The 22816-nt window shown below is 43.9% G+C and overlaps 1 protein-coding gene across 3 annotated transcripts in view; it reads right to left on the reverse strand.

The window, feature by feature from the left end:
* The window catches only part of RAB27A (RAB27A, member RAS oncogene family), an 81820-nt gene extending 62127 nt beyond the window's left edge, over nt 1-19693 (reverse strand). Inside the window, exon 1 of one of the 3 annotated variants that reach the window (XM_057488819.1) lies at nt 19215-19693. In XM_057488819.1, coding sequence (XP_057344802.1) covers nt 19215-19516 — 302 coding nt within the window. In that variant the 5' untranslated portion in view covers nt 19517-19693. Of the gene's footprint in view, nt 1-1413; nt 1964-19214 lie in introns of those variants that run through there. The other 2 variants (XM_036919399.2, XM_057488820.1) reach the window with 2 other exon arrangements.
* Between the last annotated feature and the right edge of the window lie 3123 nt (nt 19694-22816).

The raw sequence follows: 22816 nt of genomic DNA on the forward strand, positions 1-22816 counted from the left end.
TATCATGGTCTGTCCCTGACTCCTGTGAGCCCCATGGCCACTGCCCGCAGGGAGTTTTCTAATGATAGAAAAACAAAAACAGCATATCTTCATATTTGTGATTTCTACAAACCCTTTATCATTTTGAGTTTTTAAGACTTTTCAGAACTACTAAAAACTCGACTAATGGGATTCAATTTTTTTCACAGAACTTTTAAGTTGTTTTAGAGGAAAATAAACTTGGCTTAATTGACAAATGTAAAATTACAAAAATTATAAAGCATAGGTTGATGTGGTGAAGGCATCTGTAGTTGCAAAGGAGTAAGAGAGAAACAGGTACATGCATCTCCAGGGCCTCAGCAGATGGATGCAGCTACCGTGGTGCATGGGGATATGAGAGGATGTGTCCAGAGACCCACAAGATGGGAGAGGTTTTGCAACCTACACCTGAAAGGACTCTTGTATAGCATAAAAAGCCCATGTCTTGTTCTCTGGGCAATAGAAAGCCACTGCAGGCTTTTATGAAGGAGAGCAACCTGAGGTTTGTGGTTTCCAGAGACCCTTCTGGCAGCCCTGTGGGGGGTGGGACTACACAGGATTGGGAGGCTGCGGGGAGAGGTGATGAGGTGCGACTTGTGTTGGTGCCTGGGGATGCAGAAGAAGGGCTGGATTCAAGATATATTTAGGAAGTAGAAAAATAGCGTAACTTCTTAACTGACAGGTATAGGAGTTAAAGATAACCAAAACTTAAGCGTGGTAACTGAATGAATGGTATTTCCATTAACTAAAGAAAAGGTGACGATTATTAGAACACTCCCTGTGCACTTTTCTAAGCCCTTTAAAATACTCATTTACTCCTCACAACAACCCTAGGAGGTCTCTAGTTTACAGATGAGAAAACTGATACACAGAAGGGTTAAGTGACTTCTCCAAGGCCACCAGTAAATAACAGAACCAAGATTTGAACCCAGACAGAGTCAATAGTGTGTTATACTATAAGGGACATGGTCAGTTTAATCCCTCAGACATGAGGGGCATCCAGGGAGCTGTAGTCAATTGGTATTTGAAAAACAGAGCTAGGGCTCAAAAGAAAAATTGGGGTTAATCATATTAATCCTGATTTTATTGCCATCAACATAGTTGATTTCCTGAGGCAGTGGGAGAGGTAAGATGGTCATTTAGAAAGAAGAGAGATCCAGGGACGACACTAGCAAGGAGATTTTTCAAACAATGGCAGTCCATGGTCACCACTACACAGAGTGCGAGCTTAAAGCAATCCGGACTTTCTCCTTTTTGTGCAAACAGATCCATTCAATATTTGCTGAGTGATGAATCTGACACTCATAGCTAAAGGATCCCTGCTCAAATTACATCAGGGAGAAGAGAACCCTAGTAGAGTATGAAATGAGAAAAAAAAAAAAGATGAATGCTTACAGAATTTGGAAGCACAATCTGTGTCTGTGTTGGCGCAAAGTAGCTCTTGCATCCAGAGAAGCAGCAGCGATGCAAACTCATCTCTTGAGCAGCGCCCAGCTCTCACCACCTCCCAACCTCCTGCCCCCACTGAACCTGCCTCTGCTCTCCCAGGGGGGCAGGGCTCCCGCCACGCCACAGCAGCGCCAGGCGCGAGGAAGCAAGCAGGAAGGTGACTCTTGCAAATGAATGATGGCTTCTGGGAAAATCAGCTTTGTTTTTAATGGGCTTTGCGTGACTCATCAGCAGTCACATATGCAGTTCCCTGAGCTCTAGCTATAAATCAACCTAAGTCAGAGGGAGGAGGAAGGGAATAATAGCAAAAGATGGGCAGAAAGAAGTCTTAATCCTAAAAAGGGAAAATGATCAGGGAAGTGGTGAGCATGCCCTCTGAGCAGTCAGTGACGGAGGATCTGGAGAGCACAGGGCGGAAACGGAGGCAGAGGCGGTCCTAGGCTGGGGGACCTCTCGTGTGGGCGCGCAGGTCCCGGTTGCCAGGGTGCCGCCCTGCCGGCCCGCAAGGTCTCATCAGCATTCTCTTTCTGCCACAGTTCCTGTCTTGTGGGCGGCAGCAGCAGCAAGAGAAGAAAATGTTGTATTCTAATGACTGCTGCGTCCCTGAGCACCAGGTCTGCGAAGGGCAAGGGGCAGTGGTAAGAGACGGAGGAAGCAACCAAGATGCGAGTGAACTGCTCTGGGACGTATTCGATCCAACCCGGATGTTCTGTAGATGCGATGTCCTCATGAATAAACGTTTTTGGGGTATTGACAATTCAAGCATCAGAGAATGTCAGTTTTTAATCGAGGCTCTTTCCCACAGTGATTTCTGATAATGCGGCTCAGGATTCACTTCTTGGTGAAAAGCAAGAGCTTGTAGCAAAGAAAACAATACAATGCACTGGTCAGCACACTGGAGTGGAAGTCAGGACACTGGCCTGGCTCTGACACCATCAGCTAAGTGACCTGCCTGCCTGTGTTCAGATTTCTTCCTCATACAAGTACACACAGGGGGAGGCCGTCAAGAAGAGGCAGGCACAGGGAAAGAAACCAATTACAAGCCAAGGAGGGGCCGGGCACAGATCTCGCTCCCAGGCCTCAGAAGGAACCACCCTGCAGACACCTGGGTCTCGGACTTGTAGCCTCCAGAACTCTGAGACGATACATTTCTGTAGTGTAAGCCACCCAGTTTGTAGCTTTGGTATTAACAATCCAAACAAACTACACCGTATCCAAAAGTAGAGAGAATTGTATAATGAGACCTCTCAACATACTCATCACCCAAACTTTCACTCCTGCAAAGTACCACCAAGTATCTTTAAAATGTTCCCTACATAACCACAATACTGCTACCAAACCTAACAAAATAAACTGTTTCAGGGCAAATTTAATTCATAAGAGAAACACACCTTATACTAAAACATATACTTACATAAAGCTTTCCTCCATTAAAGCTATTAACGATTTTAACAACAAAATCCCACTAAACTTGAATTTTTGTGGATAAAATCCTTGAAGGTTGAATAAGACTCTTAGAGCAATTCAATTCCTTAATCAGATCTCTTAGTCAACAAATTATCTGAGAATAAAAACCGATGTTACTTTATTAAAATAAAGGAAAGAAAGGAAAAATGCAGTCAGCATTCATATCCACTCTCTGGAAATTGAAAATGCACTTCTCAAAGTAAGCCCAAGAAATTTATCAGATATCTTAAAGTCTTTGGTTTTAAAAAAAGTTAATACATGCAGTGATATTTTATGTTAAATTGCACATATTTTAAGTGCCTGAAAATCAGTGTGGCAGAACTCAAAACCTCTACTAAAAATAAACAGATAAATGCAAAACCATACCTTGACAAAGTATAAATTGTTGGCTGTTTCTCTAAAACTTCTTTAGAGACTAGAGTTCCTAATAACTCAACAATTAGACAACTTCCAATTACACGTCCTCTTCAAAAAGGTTACTTTTTGTCTAATACAAAGAGAAATGTTGAAATCAGAATCACCTACTTCAAAGTTTTTCAAAAGACTCTTTTGAAAAGCAGTCCGCTCCATCGACTTTCAAAATCAGGCATCTCTGTAAAAACCCACAATCCGGCTAATTACTCTCAGCTGTTCGTCATATGGCCTGGAGACCAGTCAAGTGATTGTGCCCTTTTCTAGCTTGCTAAAACCCAATTCAACTGGCCTCTCAGAGAGAAGGCAGCTGTATTAATCTCTTTCAGTGCTAAAAGACTAGTACTTCCACGCTTTCTTTTCCCCCAGCCAAAAAAGTAGGACATTTGTTTCCTTGAGAAAACATCTTTCACGTACTACGTTCTCAAGGCCCTTACAGGTTATACTAGCATTTCTTTAAGTACAATGCCTGATCCAAACAAACAATACAGGAGATCACAAAGAAGTGGCGGCAGGATGAGGCCTGATAACTTACCAGGCCTCTCGCTCCCGGCCTCCAGACGCCTAAGTGAAACGGTCTCCCCCGGGGGCCCACCCAGATAACTTGCTGGCAGCTCTAATTCAACACGTCCTGCTTTCGCCCAAACTCCTCTTCTCTCCAGATGCTGCTTTAGACCCACTTCTCTTCCTGTGTCTCTGAGAATGCAAGGATGTGTCCCAGCACGCACCCAGCCAGAAACCTGATGGTCCTCACCAGCTCCACTTTCCTCCCCGCCCACTTCCAGTTGGCCAACAAGTTGTAGTGATCTTTTCTCCTCTTGACTTCTATTCCAGGTTTGTATTATTTCTCATCTGGATAGCTACGATCAATGCTATTCGGTCTTTGGTTTTCTGGGCCCCAGCCTGGCCCCACCACTGATCCACCTGAGCACACCCAAAGTGATCTTTCCAAAGAGCAAATGGGTGTCCATGACTCTCCTCTAAGACCTGCCGATGCCTCCCCACAACCGCCACGATGGAATCCCTGCTCCTTAGACTTCTGCCTTCAGCATCACCTACCATCCCTGCCTCCTGTCTGCAGCCACCAAAACTATTCGCAGTTCTTTAAATCAGTGAATTTTCAAAATGTGGAATCAGCATCAACATTACCAGGGTCATTGTTAGAAACGCAGACTCTTGGGCCCACCCCAGGCTTCTTGAATCAGAGATTCTAAGGAGGAGCAGAGCAGTCCGTTTTAACAAGCCCTCCAGGTGATTCTGAAGCCACTAAGCTGAGAGCCACTGCTCTACACCCACCAAACCCTGCTCACCAAGACACTCAGCTCTTGGGCTCCTTCTGCCAGTAATGCTGAGTCAGGTGCTGCTTCCCTGTGCTCACTCTTTCTTCCTTGAGCTGGTCAACCCTGTACGATAATTATCCAATTTGTTTTCTGGTTGGTTGGTATTTTGAAGGCAGGAATTGTGTCTTATTCGATTCACTCATTCCACATCACATGTTGAATATCCATGTCAATGGGATCGATACTGATCATAAAACTAATCATCTATCCTTTGCCTCTGGGGAAGCCACCCTCTCACTCTGGCAGCTCGAAGTGTGACTAAAAACTCAACCTATCCAATCTACAAAATCCCATCACCAACCTCAAGAACTGAGGGCAACTAAAAAAGCCTGAACGAAACCAATTTAACTTCTCTCATGATAAATGACATGGAACTTTTTGGTTCATATCTGAGGCCAACTCAGATGCACAGACATGTTTATAAAGGTTTATAAAGGGGAAGGGTGCATTTTCACGAAAACTTAGGTACTCCTCTTTATTATCTCACAGCAACCTCTAGAATTTGGAGAATAATTTAGTAAGGGAATATACCAGGATTTTAAAATCCCAGACTAAGATTTATTACAGTTAGCTTACTCTAATTACAATAGAAGTTGAGTGAAGTTTCATATTGGCAGTTTTCAACCTTCAGTGTGCATAGCACTCTCCTAGGGATTTTGTTAAAATGCTAACTCTGATTCAGTTGGGCTGGGTAGGGCCCAGGGTTCTGCATTTCTATGGAGCACCACGTGATGTCCAGGTAATAGTGGTGATCCTCGTCTTACAACTACATTTTGAACAGCAAGTAAAACGTACGCAACTCCATTTTTCATGGAACTATCAGTCTTCCTCCTAGAGCAACACAACCCTTTTGTGATCCCTCCGCATCAAAAGCTTTCTGAAATGTCTTTGGGATTTGAGGATAAAGATAGCATACAAAACACACTTAGTTCTGCTAAATCCCCAAATCTCACTACTATAACAATAGAGTCTGATTTCTTTTAGACATAAACTCACAAGGATAAAGTGAGTGGAACAACAGCAACGAAATGTTGGAAGCTAGAAAGCGAATGGCTAAGAGGTACCTGATTAGCAGATCCAAGAAGGCTGACTTGTCTGCCAGCTGGGTAAGCCAAGAGGCAGCTCATTACAGAATCTCCAGAAAGGCTCCGCGTTTGGAGCCACAACTATCTGGAGTTGGGGGAAGGGTAAAGTTGAGGCTAAAAATAGTGGAGTCTGCTTAGATCCCAGTCCTCACGCTTGCCAGCCTCAGGTTCTTCCAGCTCCAGCAGAAGTCAAAGGCTTCTTCTCTGGAGCGTGTGCTGAGCGTCACACTCTCAGGGGGTCTCTGAGGCATACCAGCTTCCGTGGAGGCAGGGAGAAGTAACACAGTAGGTGAGACAACTCCGCCCCCCACCTACTAGCTGGACTTCCAGAACGCAGGCATTCTCCACAGGCGGGTGGTTCACACTGTCTTCTCTGGAGAATCTGCCCAGCTCAGGAGGGCAGCCTATGGATCAAGACAATAAGCCCACAACACGTTGATCTAACTAAACTATGGTGTAACTCCTGCAAGGAGGGGATGGAAATGGTATCCATGTGTGATGGGGTAGGTGAGGAAATGAGTTAAAATTTTCTTCTTCGGGAAAGCATCTAGGCACAGTGAAGTGTCTAGGCAGAGGCATTTAGACAACGCCTGAAACTGGCAAATCAACCATAGAAATATCAATATATCATTTAGAGATGAGATGTAATGACCAGCGAGAGTCAACTAACTGTAAGAGCTGAAAGCGGTTGTCTCTGAGGAGCAGGAAATGAGCTGAGGGAGGGGACTCTGGTGGTTTTTGTAACAGGCCTTGTAACACTAACTCCATGCATAGCATTGATGAAATTTAAAAATTACTTAATACAAAATACAGTGGTTCCCACACATCCATGGTTTCAGTTACCTGCGGTCAACCTCAGCCCAGAAGCAGATATCCTCTTTCTGACAAACGGTTAGAAGGTCAATGACAGCCTAACTCTAAGTCACAATGCCCACATCACTTACCTCACCTCATCTCATCACATAAGCATTTCATCATCCCACATCATCACAAGAAAAAGAAGGGTGCCTAGAGTGCAATAAGATATTTTGAGAGAGACTACATTCACATAACTTTATTACAGTTATTATAGTTGTTCTATTTTGTTGTAAATGCTGTTACTCTCTTACTGTGCCTAATTTATAATTAAACTTTATCATAGGTATGTATGTATAGGGAACAAATATAGAATATATAGGGTTCACTACTATCCATGAAATGTAACCTGTGAGAATAAGGGAGGCTGCTATAAAATGGAATACCCATTCTTTAATTTTTTTCTTAGATGTTTGAGGACATCATAATAAATAACACTAACTTTTTGTGCTATCTTCTTAGGTGACATGACCTATATTAATGCAGGATGTTAAGGACCTGGGCTCTGGAGACAAGGTGTCTGGCTTTGAATCTCAGTTTTATCACCGGCCATGTGATCTTCAGCAAGTTACTTAATGTCTCTGTGCCTCAGTTTCCTCATCTTTGGAACAGGGACAATAATGGGATTATTTTATAAGAACTGAATTATATAATACTTAGAAAGTAGTTAAAATAGTGTTTGGCACATAGTAAATGTTCAACAAATAGCTTTCTTATTAAGATATATTTGCCCCTGTAATAAGTGATTCCTGACCACTGTGTGATTTCATCTTTTATTAGTTTAGATTTCATTCTCCCTGCTCCCACCTTTGCTGTCAGTTAGCCAGCTGTTCCCTCACCATAGTAATCAGGGTGCCTTCCTAGGGTAACTTCCTCCCGCTTCCAATGCAATTTCTAAATTGAGAAGGCACCAGGAAACCAAATAACCAAGCTTAGAACTATGTACAGAATGGAGGAAAAGGGGCACCAAGCAGAGGGGAAAGTTTCAATGTCAGAAGCCTCTGTCTGACTGCTCAGTGGGCTCAGTGGGCTGGGTGACACCCAGGGTAACCAAGCATCTCGGTTTCCCTGGACTGTGAGCTTTAGGACTGAAGCCCTGCATCCCTGGAAACCCCAGTTGCAGTACTGAGCAAATCAGTTAATCCTTTTGAGCCTGTTTTATCATCTGTAAAATGAAGAGTAATATCTACTCTGAAAGTATGTTAAGGATGAAATGAGTGTGTATAATTTCTGACACACAGTAACTTCTCAATAAATGGAGCTCTAGGCACTGTACTAGTTACATATTGTTATTATCAACTCTAATGTCAGTGGCAGAAGAAATTTTTCTTAGCTACCTACCTTGTAACTTGGACTTTCTTACTGGCAAAAATAATTTGCCTTTTATATAGTGGATCCCAGGGAACTGAAATGTGTATTTTTGTGAATTTCCTTCCGCCATTGTCTATACAGCTTAATTTCAGGGACTAAGATATATTAAAGAAGTTTAATATTTCAACACTGCTGACTCCTCCACTGGCAAATGTCTGGTAGGTCTCCACCATTTTTTGACACACATCTTTTTTACCCCATGGGAGCCCTGGGGTACTTATGTCAGTAGCTCCTTGTTGACCCTGAGAGGGATTACCCCCCAGGCAAGTTCACTCTAGATTCCCTGAGACCGAATAACAATGGAATTTATGGGTAAAAGTGTATATACCAAGCTTTATTCTCACGTGGCAGGTCCAGTGCTGGAATCACGTTTACCTCTGGCAAATCCACAATCTGCCTCCATCTCTGCCTCTGGGGCAGAGTTCTTTGTACAGCAACACAGACAATAATGACTCGTTGCCTAGGGTGTGGAAGCAGTAGCCTAGCAGGAGGCCAGTTACATCATCAAGTAGCTTAGGGGCAGGTAAGGATCCTGGCCATAGGAACGTTCAGTTTCCCTCACTACTTGTATACTTCAGACAGATCAGTATGCCACCTCACAAAGGACATCAGGCATCATACCTGAAATTCTTTGTTAATTCACATCTTACTTTTTCCTTCATAATCTCACTAAATCATTCCATCTCCTAATGAATTCACAACTCATTCAGCCCAATATGTCAGTGTTCTCTTATGTTTTCCCTAAAAAACAAGGGATCTTATCATCAAACAGATGAAACACAATTTCTAACCTTAAAAGCTGAAGCGACTCAGTCCTCGAAATATTAATTATAGCCTGGAGGAAATTGCTCACATCTGTGCACTCCACCAACACAAGGGTGAAGTTGCTACCAGAAAAGTTGCACCATTGGGGTAGAAAACAGAAAGGACCACAAGTTACTCAAAGCCAAACCAGGGTCTGGAACCCTCTAAGAGACAGCAGAGAGCAAGACACAGCCAGGCACCTAAAAGACCACATTACACAGGCTTCCAGCTCCCACCTCCCATGCTCATATTTCTTCCACCGAAGTCTCCGCCCAGTGCCCAAGGCCTCCAAGCACGAGACACTGGAGAACCACAGAACTTCAGAGAAGCTTTGAGGGGCCTACAGTCCAGCCACGGGGCAAGAGTGAAAGGATCCAGGATGGGATTCTTCAAGTCCGGCCTTGCAGAATCACTAGGAGTACTAGATGAAAATGCAAAGCCCTGGGTCCCACCAGGCCTGTGAATTAGGAGCTCCAAGAGGCAGGCTTGGGAGTTTGTATTTGCAACAAGCTTCCTGGGGTGTGTCTGACTTTGCATAATAAAGTTTGAGAGCAGCTGCTCTAGGGAACACAGGCAAAATGCACGATAGCTAGGCAAATAACCTGAAGGGCAGACCAAGTTTAACCTCTGACAGCCTCTGAGTCTGAATCTGTAAAATAGAGATAATAACACCTACCTACCCAGCAGGGTGTGACAATTAAATAGATGTAATAGCCTCAGGCAGTGCCTCACACCCAGCAGTTGCTTAATAAATATTAACCTTTCCTCCCCCCTGCTCGTGTATGGCATTCTCATGAAGATGTGTAATACCGGGCCCTGTTTTAAATATTACCAATCAAATGGCTAGCTTAAGTTATGGCCTTGAGGTTAATGAGTCACCAACTAAAAGGCCGAGGCCAGCAGCTTTAACCAATGGTTGAATTGCAAAATGTACCTATGGACAATGCTCTCCGACTTCAGTGTACATCAGACTCCCCCAGATGGCTTTAAAATGCAGGCTGTGGGCCCTGTCGCCAGAGTGTCAGATTTCTAGGTCCAGGGCAGAGCTGAGAATCTGTATTCCTCACAAATCTGAGGTGGCACTGATGTTGTTGGTCCCACAACCACACTTTGGTCACCCCTCTACAGCCCCAATGTACAATCTAATTGATCTGACACTTTGTCATAAGACAGGAAAACTATGCTGTATTCATGTCCTGTTTGACACCAGACTGGTTAGTTACATGTTTAAGAAAAAAATAATAATAAACCAACAATTTCTGAGGCTATGCTGCCTCTGTCCCTGAGAATCTTAGTTACTATGTTTGTGAACAGTACAGAGAGAAGTCTGGGAGATCTGTGTGTCATCTCCCTGCTCCTTCAATGTGTGACCCTGAGGGAGGCACTTGCTCTCTTGGAGCCTCGGTTTGGACACCTGGGAACAGAGGTGGGCTCCATCACTGGTTCCCAAACCTGGTTGTGTGTCATCAATCACTGCAGCAGCCTTTTAAATAAAACATGGATTCTCAGCCCTGACTCCAAACCTAACAGACTAGGATCTCCAAAGGAGAGTTTGAAACGCATGTGGCTTTGTGTGGTGGGTGTTTTACATAAAAGCTCCCTATGTGATTTTTGTGGACAGACAGTTTTGAGGACCTGTTACTATGGTGATCTTTCGGACCTCTTCCAGCATTAAAGCTTTCAGATCTTTTTTGATCTCTAACTCTCTGTGTCCTGAATCTGTGCTTACCATGTAGCCTTCCTCTTTTATATTTGCTTCCCAAGGAGTTTTTACTATATGAAATAATCTAGTTGGCTAAAGAGTCCATTTCTCATGTATCAATAAACTAGCACTCTGGTGTTAGTTTAAAAAATAAAATGCAGTCCAATGTGAAGGAGAAAATAGGAATTTCGTAGGACTGAATCTGTAAAACAATCTTTTCTAACACCAATTGCTTACTTCTTACTCTACCATTCATTCACCACTGGCATCTACCACGTACCAGCTATTAACGCTAGGTGCTAAGGGTAAGCAGGCAGTCCCCACTTACAATGTGTTTGACTTAGGATTTCTTTTTACTTTACGATGGTGTGAAAGCAATATGCATTCAGTAGAAACTGTACTTTGAATTCTACATGTTGAACTTTTCCTGGGCTGGCAATAAGTAGTATGATACTCTGCTGTGACGTTGGGCAGTGGTAGTGAGCTCTCAGTCAGCCATGCCATCACCAGGGTGCATGACCGATACACTCACTACCATACTGGTCCCAGACAACCATCCTGTTTTTCACTGTCAGTACAGTATTCAATGAATTACATAAGATACTCAGCACTTTATTATAAAACAGGCATTGTGTTAGATGACTCTGCCCAAAGACAGGCTAATGTAAGTGTTCTGAGCATGTTTCAGGGAGGCTGGGCTACACTGTGATGTTCAGTAGGTGAGGAGCATTAATGCATTTTTGACTTAGGATGGGCTTGGGGAAATAACTCCACTGTAAGTAGAGGAGTATCTGTAGTAGTTAATAAAGCCCCTGCCTCCATGGAGAGAACATTTTAGCAAGAAGACAGACAATAAATAAAGGAACATAAAGATAAAATAATTTCAAATAGTAATAAATAGTGCTGGGAAGACAATAAAACACAATAATAGGACGGAGTGACTGGAAGCCACTTTCAACAGAATGATCAGGGAAGGCTTGTTGGAGGGGGTGATAGTTGAAATTAAATCTGAATGATGCCAAGGGGCCAGTCAGGTGAAGATCTGGAAGAAAAGCATTGAGGAAGAGTTAAGGGCTGGCATAAGGGCTCTGTGGATGGTATGAGCTTGGCATTTCCGAGGAACAGAAAGGAAGCAGATGTGGCTTAGAAGATGGAGGCACAGGGCCGCGCTGAGGTCACGGAGGCCAGTGGGGCTCCGTCATGGAGACCCTTCCAGACCACGGTTAGAACATTTGGGTCTTACACCGACGTTATACCAAATGCCATGGATGCAATGGAAGAATTTGAAACAGAAGAAGAATATGATCTAATTTACTTTTTTTAAAGATCACTGGTTTTGTGTGAGGAATGGTCTGCATGGGGAAGGGGAAAGAATGGAACCAGCAGGAATACAGGCAGGAAATGATGGTGGCCTTACCTGGCAACTGGCACATAGCCGCCATAGCAGGCACTCGGATATTTCTGGACTGCTTTAACACAGGTTTAAAGCAAAATATATTTATTTTACTTCCTGTGATATTTCAGAAGGGCTCAAGGAAGAAACACTGGCTGTTAGTAAAGTTCCTTCGGAAAGCCTCTTCCTTTGAACAACAAAATAACACATTTTGGACTGCCCATCTTACAACTGGTTATAGTCAAGAAATATTAGCATAGGAAATGGAAAGAACACAGGACCCAGCAGACCTGCCTTCTAGAACCTTCTCTGCTATCAATTAGCCATGTGACCTTGAGTGCAGCTCTGAACTTCTGAGGTGCAGGGGAGGCTGGGCTATGTGATTTCTAGGGTGCCTACCAGCCCTTTAAACTACATGATGTTGTAAGTGTAACAAATGAGGTTTACTTATCTGGATGGAAAATGGGCAGAAGACAGGGTAGGTGATTTTTCTTGTTGACTTTTAATCTCCCAGAGAGGATCTGTAAGCAAGAAATTCATGAAGAAGCTGTCCAGTCTTACTATTTCCTTGGGAAACTGGTGCCTGAGGCACTCAGGCACAAAAGTAGGGTAGCCAGCTGGAAATCTGGGAAGCAGACTCTCCTGGTCAGCTGAGAGCACGTCATGCAGAGGTGCTGAGAGCACAGGCCTCTGAGGAATTTAGGGAACGAGGCTTCAGTCACAACACTCTCTGTGGGCTTTCTGGCAGGCTTCCACCTATGCTGAATCACACGGCAGACAGCCCTGCAGCCTGAACCCCTGCTTCTACTGACAGGCTGTCCACCGGGTCCACTCCTTTCACAGGGCTGACCAGGCCTCCAGAAGGCCCTCACTTCAGGTGAGCCCTGAGCACAGTGGTTCTCGGTCCAGACTGCCCATCAGAGTTCCTTGTTGGGAAATTTTTTTTTTAAATACAGATACCTGGGCCCTACACCACATTCAATGCCTTAGAATCGGGGTTAGGAAGAGGTTAGGAAGACAACAGGCTTAGTTTACTTTACATGATGGAGAGAATGTGCAAGCTGGGGAAGTGCAGGCCAGACAGGTTCTGTGATCTGTGTCAAGCAGGGCTTCTCAGTCTTGGCACCACTGACATTTGGGCAGGATAATCCTCTTAGGAGGGGCCACCCAGGGCTTTGGGGAATGTTCAGCAGTGTCCCCGGCCCCATCCTCTAGATGCTGGCATTACCTCCCCATTTAGGACAACTAAACACTTCTCCAGACATTGCCAAGTGTCCCCAGGGGAGGAAGGGGTCAAAATTAGCCCCAGCTGAGAACGGCTGGTGCAAGAACAAATAGTTAATTATCAGCAAAATGAGATACTAAACACAGGGCTACTGATGCCCAGCTATGGTGGTGGCCTCCACACCCAGGCAGGAGCTCTGGGACATGGGAGCGTCACTCCCTCAGGAGACACCACAGCCCACGTCCTGGCCATCTGTGCCTAAGCAGAGCAGGGGCAATGGACACCTAGCCTTGTCCCTGACAACAGAAGCCCAACCAGGAGCATCTGGTTCCCAGAATCTGCCTGAAAGGAAAATGCTGTATCTTTCCAAGGGCTGCTAAACCTTTTCTACTCATTCTTGGGGTCACTCCCTTGCAGTGGTGAAATTCACTAATTGGAATCTCATTAGAATTAGAATTAATTAGAATATAAGATAATTAATTAATTATACAAGGAAAGACACAAAGAAATCTTAACTACAACCAGAGATTGTATTTTAAAATTCTTAGGTATCTCAAATGAACGTTTAAGACATGACCTATTTCTACGTGTCTCATTCCTCCCTATATTATATTAGCCTATAGAGCAAGAATAAAAATAATTTACCATGAGGTTTAGTTAGCTGATGGAGAACCTGTCTTTGATTTTTAATTATTCAGATGCACAGGAGATAAGTAACCAGCCATACCCAGGTAAGACTTGACCAGCTGCCCATGTGGGGCACCAGGGCAGAATAGTTGAATTGCAGTTAATAAGAACAAATAGATTTTTCAGTTTCTTGGCAACCAATTTTAATATTATGCTTTGGCCTGACAGCTGGTAAGGCTTTATATGAATTAATCAACAAAGATATGAAAAAAACAAGAGTAGTGACTGAAATATGGTAACTGGCTGTCAGAAGAAGTATGTTCATTTTCAAGACTGCTTTTTAAAATAGGTACAAATGATTTTAAAATAATAACATAACATTTTATAAGAACACATCTCAAAAGGGCAAATCACATATACCTACCTACCCAAGTTGGCCTTTATATGTCTTCCACATTTATTCTACAAAAATATAAAAGGATGAGGAACTTCACAGGAGTAGGCCATGCCAAGTCAGTGGGCTTTCCAGAGGACAGACAGTACTTGGTTGCTGTGGAATTACTCTCAGTAAGCCCATCGTAATCAAAGTGTCTTATAACAAAAACTCAAAAGGGACAAAAATATTAACAAGACCTTAAAAGGAATGAAAATACATCAAGCAACAGGCTCTCAGGCATCATCCCAGGGAATCCAACCACTTGGCTTTCAACAGGGATGTGGCTGTCAGAGAAACGTCTCCTGAGAATGGCTCGGCCTGCCACCATTGGACCTGGCGACTGGAGGACAGCATGATAATGCAGTGATCACGGGAAGGTGATAACAGGAGGGATTTAGGGTCGACAAGAAAACATAAGCAACTTATACATGTTTTCTTAAGGGAAGATGTCCTGCAGCCCACTGGACCTGGAGTTCCAGTTCTGGTTCTGCCACCAACTCTGTGTAATCATACAGATGTCTCAACATGTGAATTTCCCTGACTACAAAAACTAGAGTAAAGCCAAATCTTCTCCAGCTTCCTTCTATTTCTAATACTCCTTGAGCTTACAAATCTTCTCCATCCTTAATATGGACACATGTGCAGTCACCAAAATGAGCCGTAGCTCAGTCACGCTTCAGACTTTATCACGATCAATGCATTTCCTGTGCATGAACACAGGTTTATCAGACTAAGGTTACCAGATTATACACAAGATACCCAGTTAAGTTTCCATTTCATAAAAACAACAATCATTTTTCAGTATATGTACTGCACACTGACAGTAAATAATATTCACTGTTCATCTAAAAGGCAACATTTTTTGGTATTTGCTAATTCTGGCACCCTACCGTGGAGCTCACATTAAAAGTTTTAATTTGAAGAGTTGAAAGTCTGATTCCATACATGTGGGTGATTCTGAGAGTGGCCAAGGCACTAAATAGGAAGCCTTCTCAAGAGCCACATACACAGGAGGCAAAAATGAAGCTGGAATGGATAACTGGAATACCTTTCAACTTTCCCCTGGAGTAAGGCAGGCATCAAGTTTTACTCAACAGTAAATAAAATGAGTGTCAGTAAGCCTCAGTCATACAAAAGAAAGAATGTGGCGTGCCCTCTGTGCGGTATGACCAGACGGGAGACCAGAGCTGATGGGATGCTCGCTGCCCCACTCAGCTCGTCCCACGAGTGTAAAGTTAATTACGAACCCTTTATCTCTTCCTCCAACCCAGTGTTCACATCTGCTTCCAAGGTAATCAGCTTAAGGGAAATCAGATCATAGACTCAAAACTTCCTCACCAGGGGCAGAGGAATATATATGGTCCAAGCAAATACCACATGAGGCACAAAAAGCAAAGGCAGTGAAATGAAAAACTGACTCTCTTCGGAAGGCAATCCTGTTTTAATGATGGCAAGACAATCTTGCTTCTTAGGGACTCACACCTTTTTTTTATGTCAGCCTTATTAGGTATAAAATTGTTAAGATATTTAAAGTATAAATCATGATGAAAGGAAATACATGTGATCCTTGTGAAAGGATTCCCCCACCTAGTTAGTGAGAGGCTCACACTTACACATGCAAGCCCTGTTTGGGTTTTCAGGAAGTTTCAAACCTATCATAATTTATTAGGGAAAAAATTATATATCAATCCCATATATACGTAAAAATAATACTTTTCATATTTTGCAGCAAAGATATAGATAGGGCACATTCCAAGATAAGTTTAAATAACAGTAGAAGGCAGATTCGATTTTTAAAATAACATAAAAGAGTAATTACCATACTCCCTAAAACAACTAATTTAACTCTCACTGAGAAAGGGCAACAGAAAACTGCGCTTAAAAAAAAAAAAAACAAAAACAGAGCAGCCAATTCTGCTCTGTTAGCAGCAGAGGGATGAGGTGGACTGAAATAAGATATTTGCAGCTATTGTCTAAGAAAGTTTAATTGGACTAGAACTTTCCAATTAGGAAAATAAATCCAGGTTTATTCATTAACTTACTGGTGTATTTGGCAAGAGTTTATTGAACATGTCTGTTGTCTAAGATACCTTGCAGTATATGACTCAAAAATGAGTTGTGGTCATGCTTTGCCTTCAAGTTACTACAATCTAGTCATGGAAGTAAGACAACACACACATCAACAGTTGATGTTCTAAAGGAGTTTTATTATAATAAGATAATTATAATTAAATGCTAAAATGAGTCTCAGAGTTGCAATTTCAGTTAGAAGCCAGAGAAAGATTAATTTACTGTAGTGCAAAACCTTCATCAAAAAATGAATTTCCATTTTCTTTTAAGTTCTGAGGAATTTCACTCTCTCCCTAGATCAGCACAGGCCAAATCACTGGAGACAGGTGCTGAATGCCCCACGCAGTGCGACCAGGCTACAGAGAAGAGAGCTCTTCAGAGTCCTCACCTTTCTATTTATTTGACCGTTTCCTTTCCAGGGAGGGTAAGACCATTATCTTGGGCGAAAAAGGAGGATAGAGGTGGAGACACACAGATGTTAGTGTAACTGTGGACATTGTTTCTCTTAGATAAAGTGGGAGTGAATAAGGAGAAAGAAGCAGCCCATGATCACCATTTCTCAGCTTCTCATTCCCTTTTCATTCATTCAACATATACATTTTAGGGATTATTATACACCAGAAACCATTCCAGTTTCTATGCACACCATAGTGAATAAGAAAAATTCCTGACCTTTGTATTCTACCTGTGGGAGACAAAATAGTGCATGTACGTGTGTGCATGTGTGTGTGTGTGTGTGTGTGTGTGTGAGAGAGAGAGAGAGAGAGAGAGAGAGATGTGACAGTGCTATAGATACTCTAAAGAAAAAATAAGCCTAAATCAGAGGGCTGAAAATGGGTCAGGTGAGGGATGCTATTTTAGAGGGGATGGTGTAAGAAGGCCTCTCTAAAGAAATGACTTTTGACCTAAATGAAATAAGTGAGAAAGCCATGCAGGCATTTGAAGGAAGCATTCCAAGCACAGGAAACGGCAAGTGCAAAGGCCCTGAGGTATGTCTGAAATGGAATAAGCAACAGGGATAGTGATAGAAGATGAAGGCACACACCAAGTAAGGGGCTTGCAGGCCACCAAGAGGACTTTGTTTTTCTTCTGAGATAAAAAAATCACTTGAGAGTTTTGATCAGAGGAGTGAGTGATATAACTGACTCTGGCTGCTGTGTTGATAATAGACTGTAGAGTGATAGGATGGAATTAGGGTGGCCCTGTAAGAGCCTTTTGCATAATCCAGGTGACAGAAATGATAGGAACTGGTGGAAATGGTGAGAAATAGTTATTGTACTAGTTATATTCTCAAAGTAGACCTAGTGAGATATGCCACAGGAGTAGATGTGGGAATGAGAAAAAGAAGATAATCAGGGGTTGCACCAGAGTGTTTGGTCTGATCATCTGGAAGTGTGAAATTGCCATTAACTGAGAGGAGGAAGACTGGGCGAAAAACAGATTTGGGTGGGGGAAATAAAGAGTCTGGTTACTAGGGATTGTTGCCCAATTCAATACTCTTACATCTATTCTAAAACCGAGACAACAGAAATTGAGAAGCTGATCCTAAATTTCATTCTATGAAAATTCAAGGGACCTAGGATAGCCAGCACAATCTCAAAGAGGAACAAAGTGAGAAGACTGACACTGCCAAATCTCAAAACTTACTACAGAGCCATGGAAATAAAACAGTATAAGGATATACATATAGATCAGTGGAGTAGAACTGGGAGTCTATCTAAGAGTTAAAACTATAAAACTCTTAGAAGGAAACCTAGGCATGAGTCTTCATGACTTTGGATTTTGCAATGCTTTGTTAGATTTGACACCAAAAGCACAAGCAACAAAAGAAAAAACAAATGAATTATTAAGATTATTCATCAAAATTAAAAATCAAGGCAGACCATGGAAATTAAGGAAGGGAAGGAGGGAGAAAGTAGGAATGAAAACCAACATAAAATACAGAAAAGAATAATCTTCAGTTGAGTTCAAATCTTTTAGCATTTTATTAACCTTTCCTCATTTCAAACCATCTGCAGAAATCCTGTTCTCCAGACTGTTTTTCCCCTTAAAGCAAGTTTTAAGAAGGCTAAAAAAAAAAGAAAAGAAAAGAAAAGAAAGGAGCAGGAACAGTGGAGCATCAACAATTTAAATCAGCAATAATTACAGAAATGTATACGTTATAACACTACTCCCCTTCTCCCAACATATGACTGATGAGCCAACGATAAAGTGAGAATCCATCTAGTAGGAAAAAGCAGCTGTTAGCCCACGGGTAAGTACCAGACCCCGACGCAGCAAATTCTGAGGCCATGTGGCCCAAGTGGCCAGCAGCAGCCATGGAAAGGCAAGGTTAAGATCTCACAAAGTCTCCTTTACTTCAGGCCTGACTTTGCTTAATTGGTCACCTACTGGAACAGAGAGGAGGCTTTGGCAATAGTTGCTGAAACCTGTCTCCACATCAGCCCTGCCACCAATCGAGACCGGAGGCCCCAGCTGCCATGTAGGATTTTCTGTCGGACTAACAAGAAAAGGGAGAATCCTCCCCCACCTCGCCAGTTTGCCTTCCAGACCCTTACTAGCAAGGATGTAAACACGTTAAATACTTAAAACTGAAAACGATAGAAAGTAGAGAACGGGGGACGGTGCCAAAGGCCTGGGAACTTCCTCCCCTCCTGCCAGTGACGTTTCCTTCCCCTGTGATGCGGACCCTCGCCCCGGGGTGGCACCGGAGGCGACCGCAGACCCCCGCCCCAAGGTGGGACTGCACCTCATCAGCACCTCGCCCAAGCGCACCCCCAGCCCCGGCGGTTGTCCTCGTGGGGTCTGTGCGGAGAGCCTGGGAGCCGCAAAACTTTTCTGGCGAGCTCAGACGCCCAGAGGCAGGGGGAGAAGGAGCCGCAGCCTCCAGCCCCAGCCCCGCCACCCGCCAGCTGCCCTGCGCAGACCCCGGGGATGCCGCGGAACCTGAGCCCCGCTCACCTGGCGCGCCCCGGCTGTCCCCGCGCTGCTGGTCTCCGCGCGCGCCGCGTCCACCGCTGGCAGCCCTTTCTGGGTCCTTGGCGGGTATTTTCCGTCTGGCCCCACATCACTTCCCGTAAAGGAGAGCGAAGTGGGGGCGGGACCTCCTCCCTACCCTCCACCCCCCGCTTCCTCCTGTCACCTCCGGGAGCACCCCGCCCCGCTGGGTGAGGGCGCTTTGCCGGCGCCTTCTCGCACGCCGCTCCCGGTCCCGCCGCACCTGCCGGGGGTCCGCTTGTGAGCCTCGCTAGGGCCCCTCTCATCTCACTGGGCTCCAATCAGGCCCCACTGCCCTTTCTGGCAGGTGCGAAACTTAGGGGGTTATTTTCGTTTTGAGACACGGTTGACATTTACAACTGCTCCAGGACCGGTCCGCTGTAGGGGGGTTACTGACTTGCTCAGTGTTTTCCAGGACATCAGATCCATGTCTGCATCCTAGTAGCCAGAGGTGTTGAGCAGCTACAAAGTCTGCCCCCCTCCCCGAGTCCCTGAAGCCAGGGAGGCTGCTACTCGCGGTGCCCCCAGGTCCGAACCCCGGGGGCCGGATCCGAGCCTGGCGTCCGGCTCTGCCAAAGTCCAGCCCGCCCCGCCAGCTCCTCCCTCGGGTCGGCCTGGGCCTGGCTGTCCCGGGACTAGGGAAAGCTCTGGGATTCATGTAAATGACAGGGGTGATGGGGACAGTGAAATTCCTGCAGGCAAAGAAGGATAAATATATTTCTGGGAGGAAATGACAATAGGGGTCTCTGCTAGTACGTCTAGTTAGGATTATAAAATCACCGTAAGTTAAATTTCACAGTGTTAGAGCAATTCACTTTAAATAAAAAAACAAAACAAGAAAAACAATACCCTACGTGGAAGAATAAGGAAAATCTGCGAGCCTTTGCTGCCCCCCAGCGACTTCCTCCTCTCAGCGCTGACGGGTACATGTGGGCCCCCTCGGGCATGTGGCTGTGAAGCAGGTTCAGGACACCGCGTTCCCCCTCAGAGGTAGCCACATTCCTCCTACAGTGGCCCGGGGTATGAACAGCAGCCTTTGGGCTTGCCCTCGTGGGCTCTCAGGCTAATCACCTCTGAACCAAATAATTCCACTTATAAGCACAGCAAAATGATTGGAAGCCGTAATCCAGCTTCTCTTACCAGCTGTTCCATCTCACAGGTGTGTCAAGCTTCACCACAAATATCATCTGTCCCAGACCCACCTCTCTAACCCATTATCCCTCCAACCTGTAGCCACTCAGGTTGCATTACAGTACAGTTAGCTTCCTGGGTATGTGTTCAATTTACAAGGTCACATATAAGGGTGCACCATATGAAACTGACAGATATTGAATATACATACAAGCTAATACACCCAGACAAATATTTACCAGGAGTTTACCAGGCAGGAAATCAGAAAGCAGACAGCGGTTCTGTGGCCATTTCATTCATCACCCATTTCATTCATTCAATGAGTAGGGAGATGCCGTGGTGAACACCTTCAGTTAGTCCCCGCCCTCAGAGAGCCTGAAGCACCAATGGGCAAGCGGTTCACTCCAGGGCACAGATAAGATCCCTGATAAAAGAAGCTAAACAGTGTTATTGGAATAGAAATAAGCAAGTTCTATTCCAAATAAAGACTTCCCAGAGAAAATGATGCATAAATTAAGAAGAATGAATAAAGCGGGAGGTTGCGGGAGAAGAGAATTCTAGGAAGAAAGCAGAAGAAAAACCTGGAGGCAAAAGAGAGCATGAGATATGACAGCAACTGAAAGAAGTTCATAAAAGATGAAAAACTGAGGAGAAGGAAAGAACCAGATAAGAAACTGTAGAAATAGGAGAGGCTGGACTATGAAGAATCCTGGAATGATTACAATGATAATGGCTAACATTTATTGACCATTTACTACATATCAGCCAATATGCTAAGAACTTTGCATATATCATCTCATTTACTTCTCACAATTGCCCTATGAAATATGTACCATTCTTGTCCCCATATTACAAATAAGGAAACTGAGCCTTAAAGCAATTAAGCAACATAGCCAAGATCATGGAGCTAATAAGTGTCAGGATTAGAATTTAGAACCCATTTTCTTAATGGCTATAAGGCTAAGACTGGGTTTGAGAAGACAATTTGCATGCTGAAATCCAAGTGAGGGATAACAGTGGTGTGGCTTACGGCAGTGACCATAAGGATGAAGATGGAGAGGTTTGAGGTATTTAGGAGAGTGACTCACGGCAGCTTGGTTTTAAGTGGTAAGGGAGAGGGAAGAATCCGCAGACGTCCAGGTTTCTGGTTTGGGCCACTTGAAACCACTGAGCAAAAGGAAGAAAGCCCTGTTGCAACAGGGAGGGACGATGAAATAGGCTGTAATGAACAAGTTTAGGACATGTCAGCATTGACACACCAGCCCCAGCAGCACATCCAAGTGAGCAGCTTGGTGTGCAGTTGAATAGATTGATCTGAAGCACAGAAGACATATACTGGAGCTATTCCCCAAAGGTGATTCAAAGATCGAGAGTCAAGAAAGTGTACTGAGAGAGCAAAGAGGGGTCTTAGTACAGACCCTAGAGGATCACTCAGCTGAAGGAGTCTGAGAAAATAATGCCCAGAGAGATAGGTAAACAAGGAGGAAAAATTATTACAGGAACTAGGTAAATTGAATACATCTTGTGCACCAGTCCAAAATCCTCTCTACCCTTCTTACTCCAGTCATGAAATTGGGTGGAGTATATACCTTTTGCTTCCCACCCTAAGGCTGTTGCTTGAAACATGCAGTCTAACATTTACTAATAGAGTTGAAATTGGAGGTATCAGTTTTAATATATAGAAATAGAATTAAATATAGATATGCATGCATTTTCCAGCACTATCTTCTACAAGGTCCTAGAAGCAATTATAGCAGTAGTTGTCAACACATTTAGGACCCAGATCTTGATTTCTAGTGCCCTTTGCCAGTTTTGAAAGCTTTCGGGTCCTTCAGGTGCTGGCAGATTTTGTTACAGTGAATAGGTCCTTTTCCTGGCTTGTAGGCAGCCACCTTCTTGCTGTATCCTCACGAGGCAGAGAGATTATCCCTTGCCTTTATAAAGACACTAATCCCATTCATGAGGGCTGCACCCTCATGACCTATTTACCTCCCAAAGGTCTCTCACCTCCAAATACCATCCCATGGGGTTAAGGCTTCAATTTATGGATGAAGGTGGGGAGGGAGTACATTCAACCCGTATCAAGTCCTTGTAGAAAGAACCAACTGAAGCTTCTGAATCTTCTTTCCTAAGAAAGTAAATCAGAAGGATGTCATACAAAGAATTGCAGATATTAATACCACCTTCAAAGACTTGATGGATATAGTGTGTGGGTTGGGGCAGGCTTAGGGGGTGATCTGTATCCCCATTCAATTTACCTTTCTGGGTCTCACAAAAATTAGATGGAAGTAGTTCTGGAGATGGATGGTGATGATGGTTACACAACAATGAGAAAGTACTTACTACAACTGAATTGTACACAAAAAATGGTTAAAAATAGTCAATTTTATGTTATGTGTAGTTTACTACACACACACAAGATGGATCATGGCAGA

The sequence above is a fragment of the Manis pentadactyla genome, chromosome 11, assembly GCF_030020395.1.
Source record: "Manis pentadactyla isolate mManPen7 chromosome 11, mManPen7.hap1, whole genome shotgun sequence".
Lineage (NCBI taxonomy): Eukaryota > Metazoa > Chordata > Mammalia > Pholidota > Manidae > Manis > Manis pentadactyla.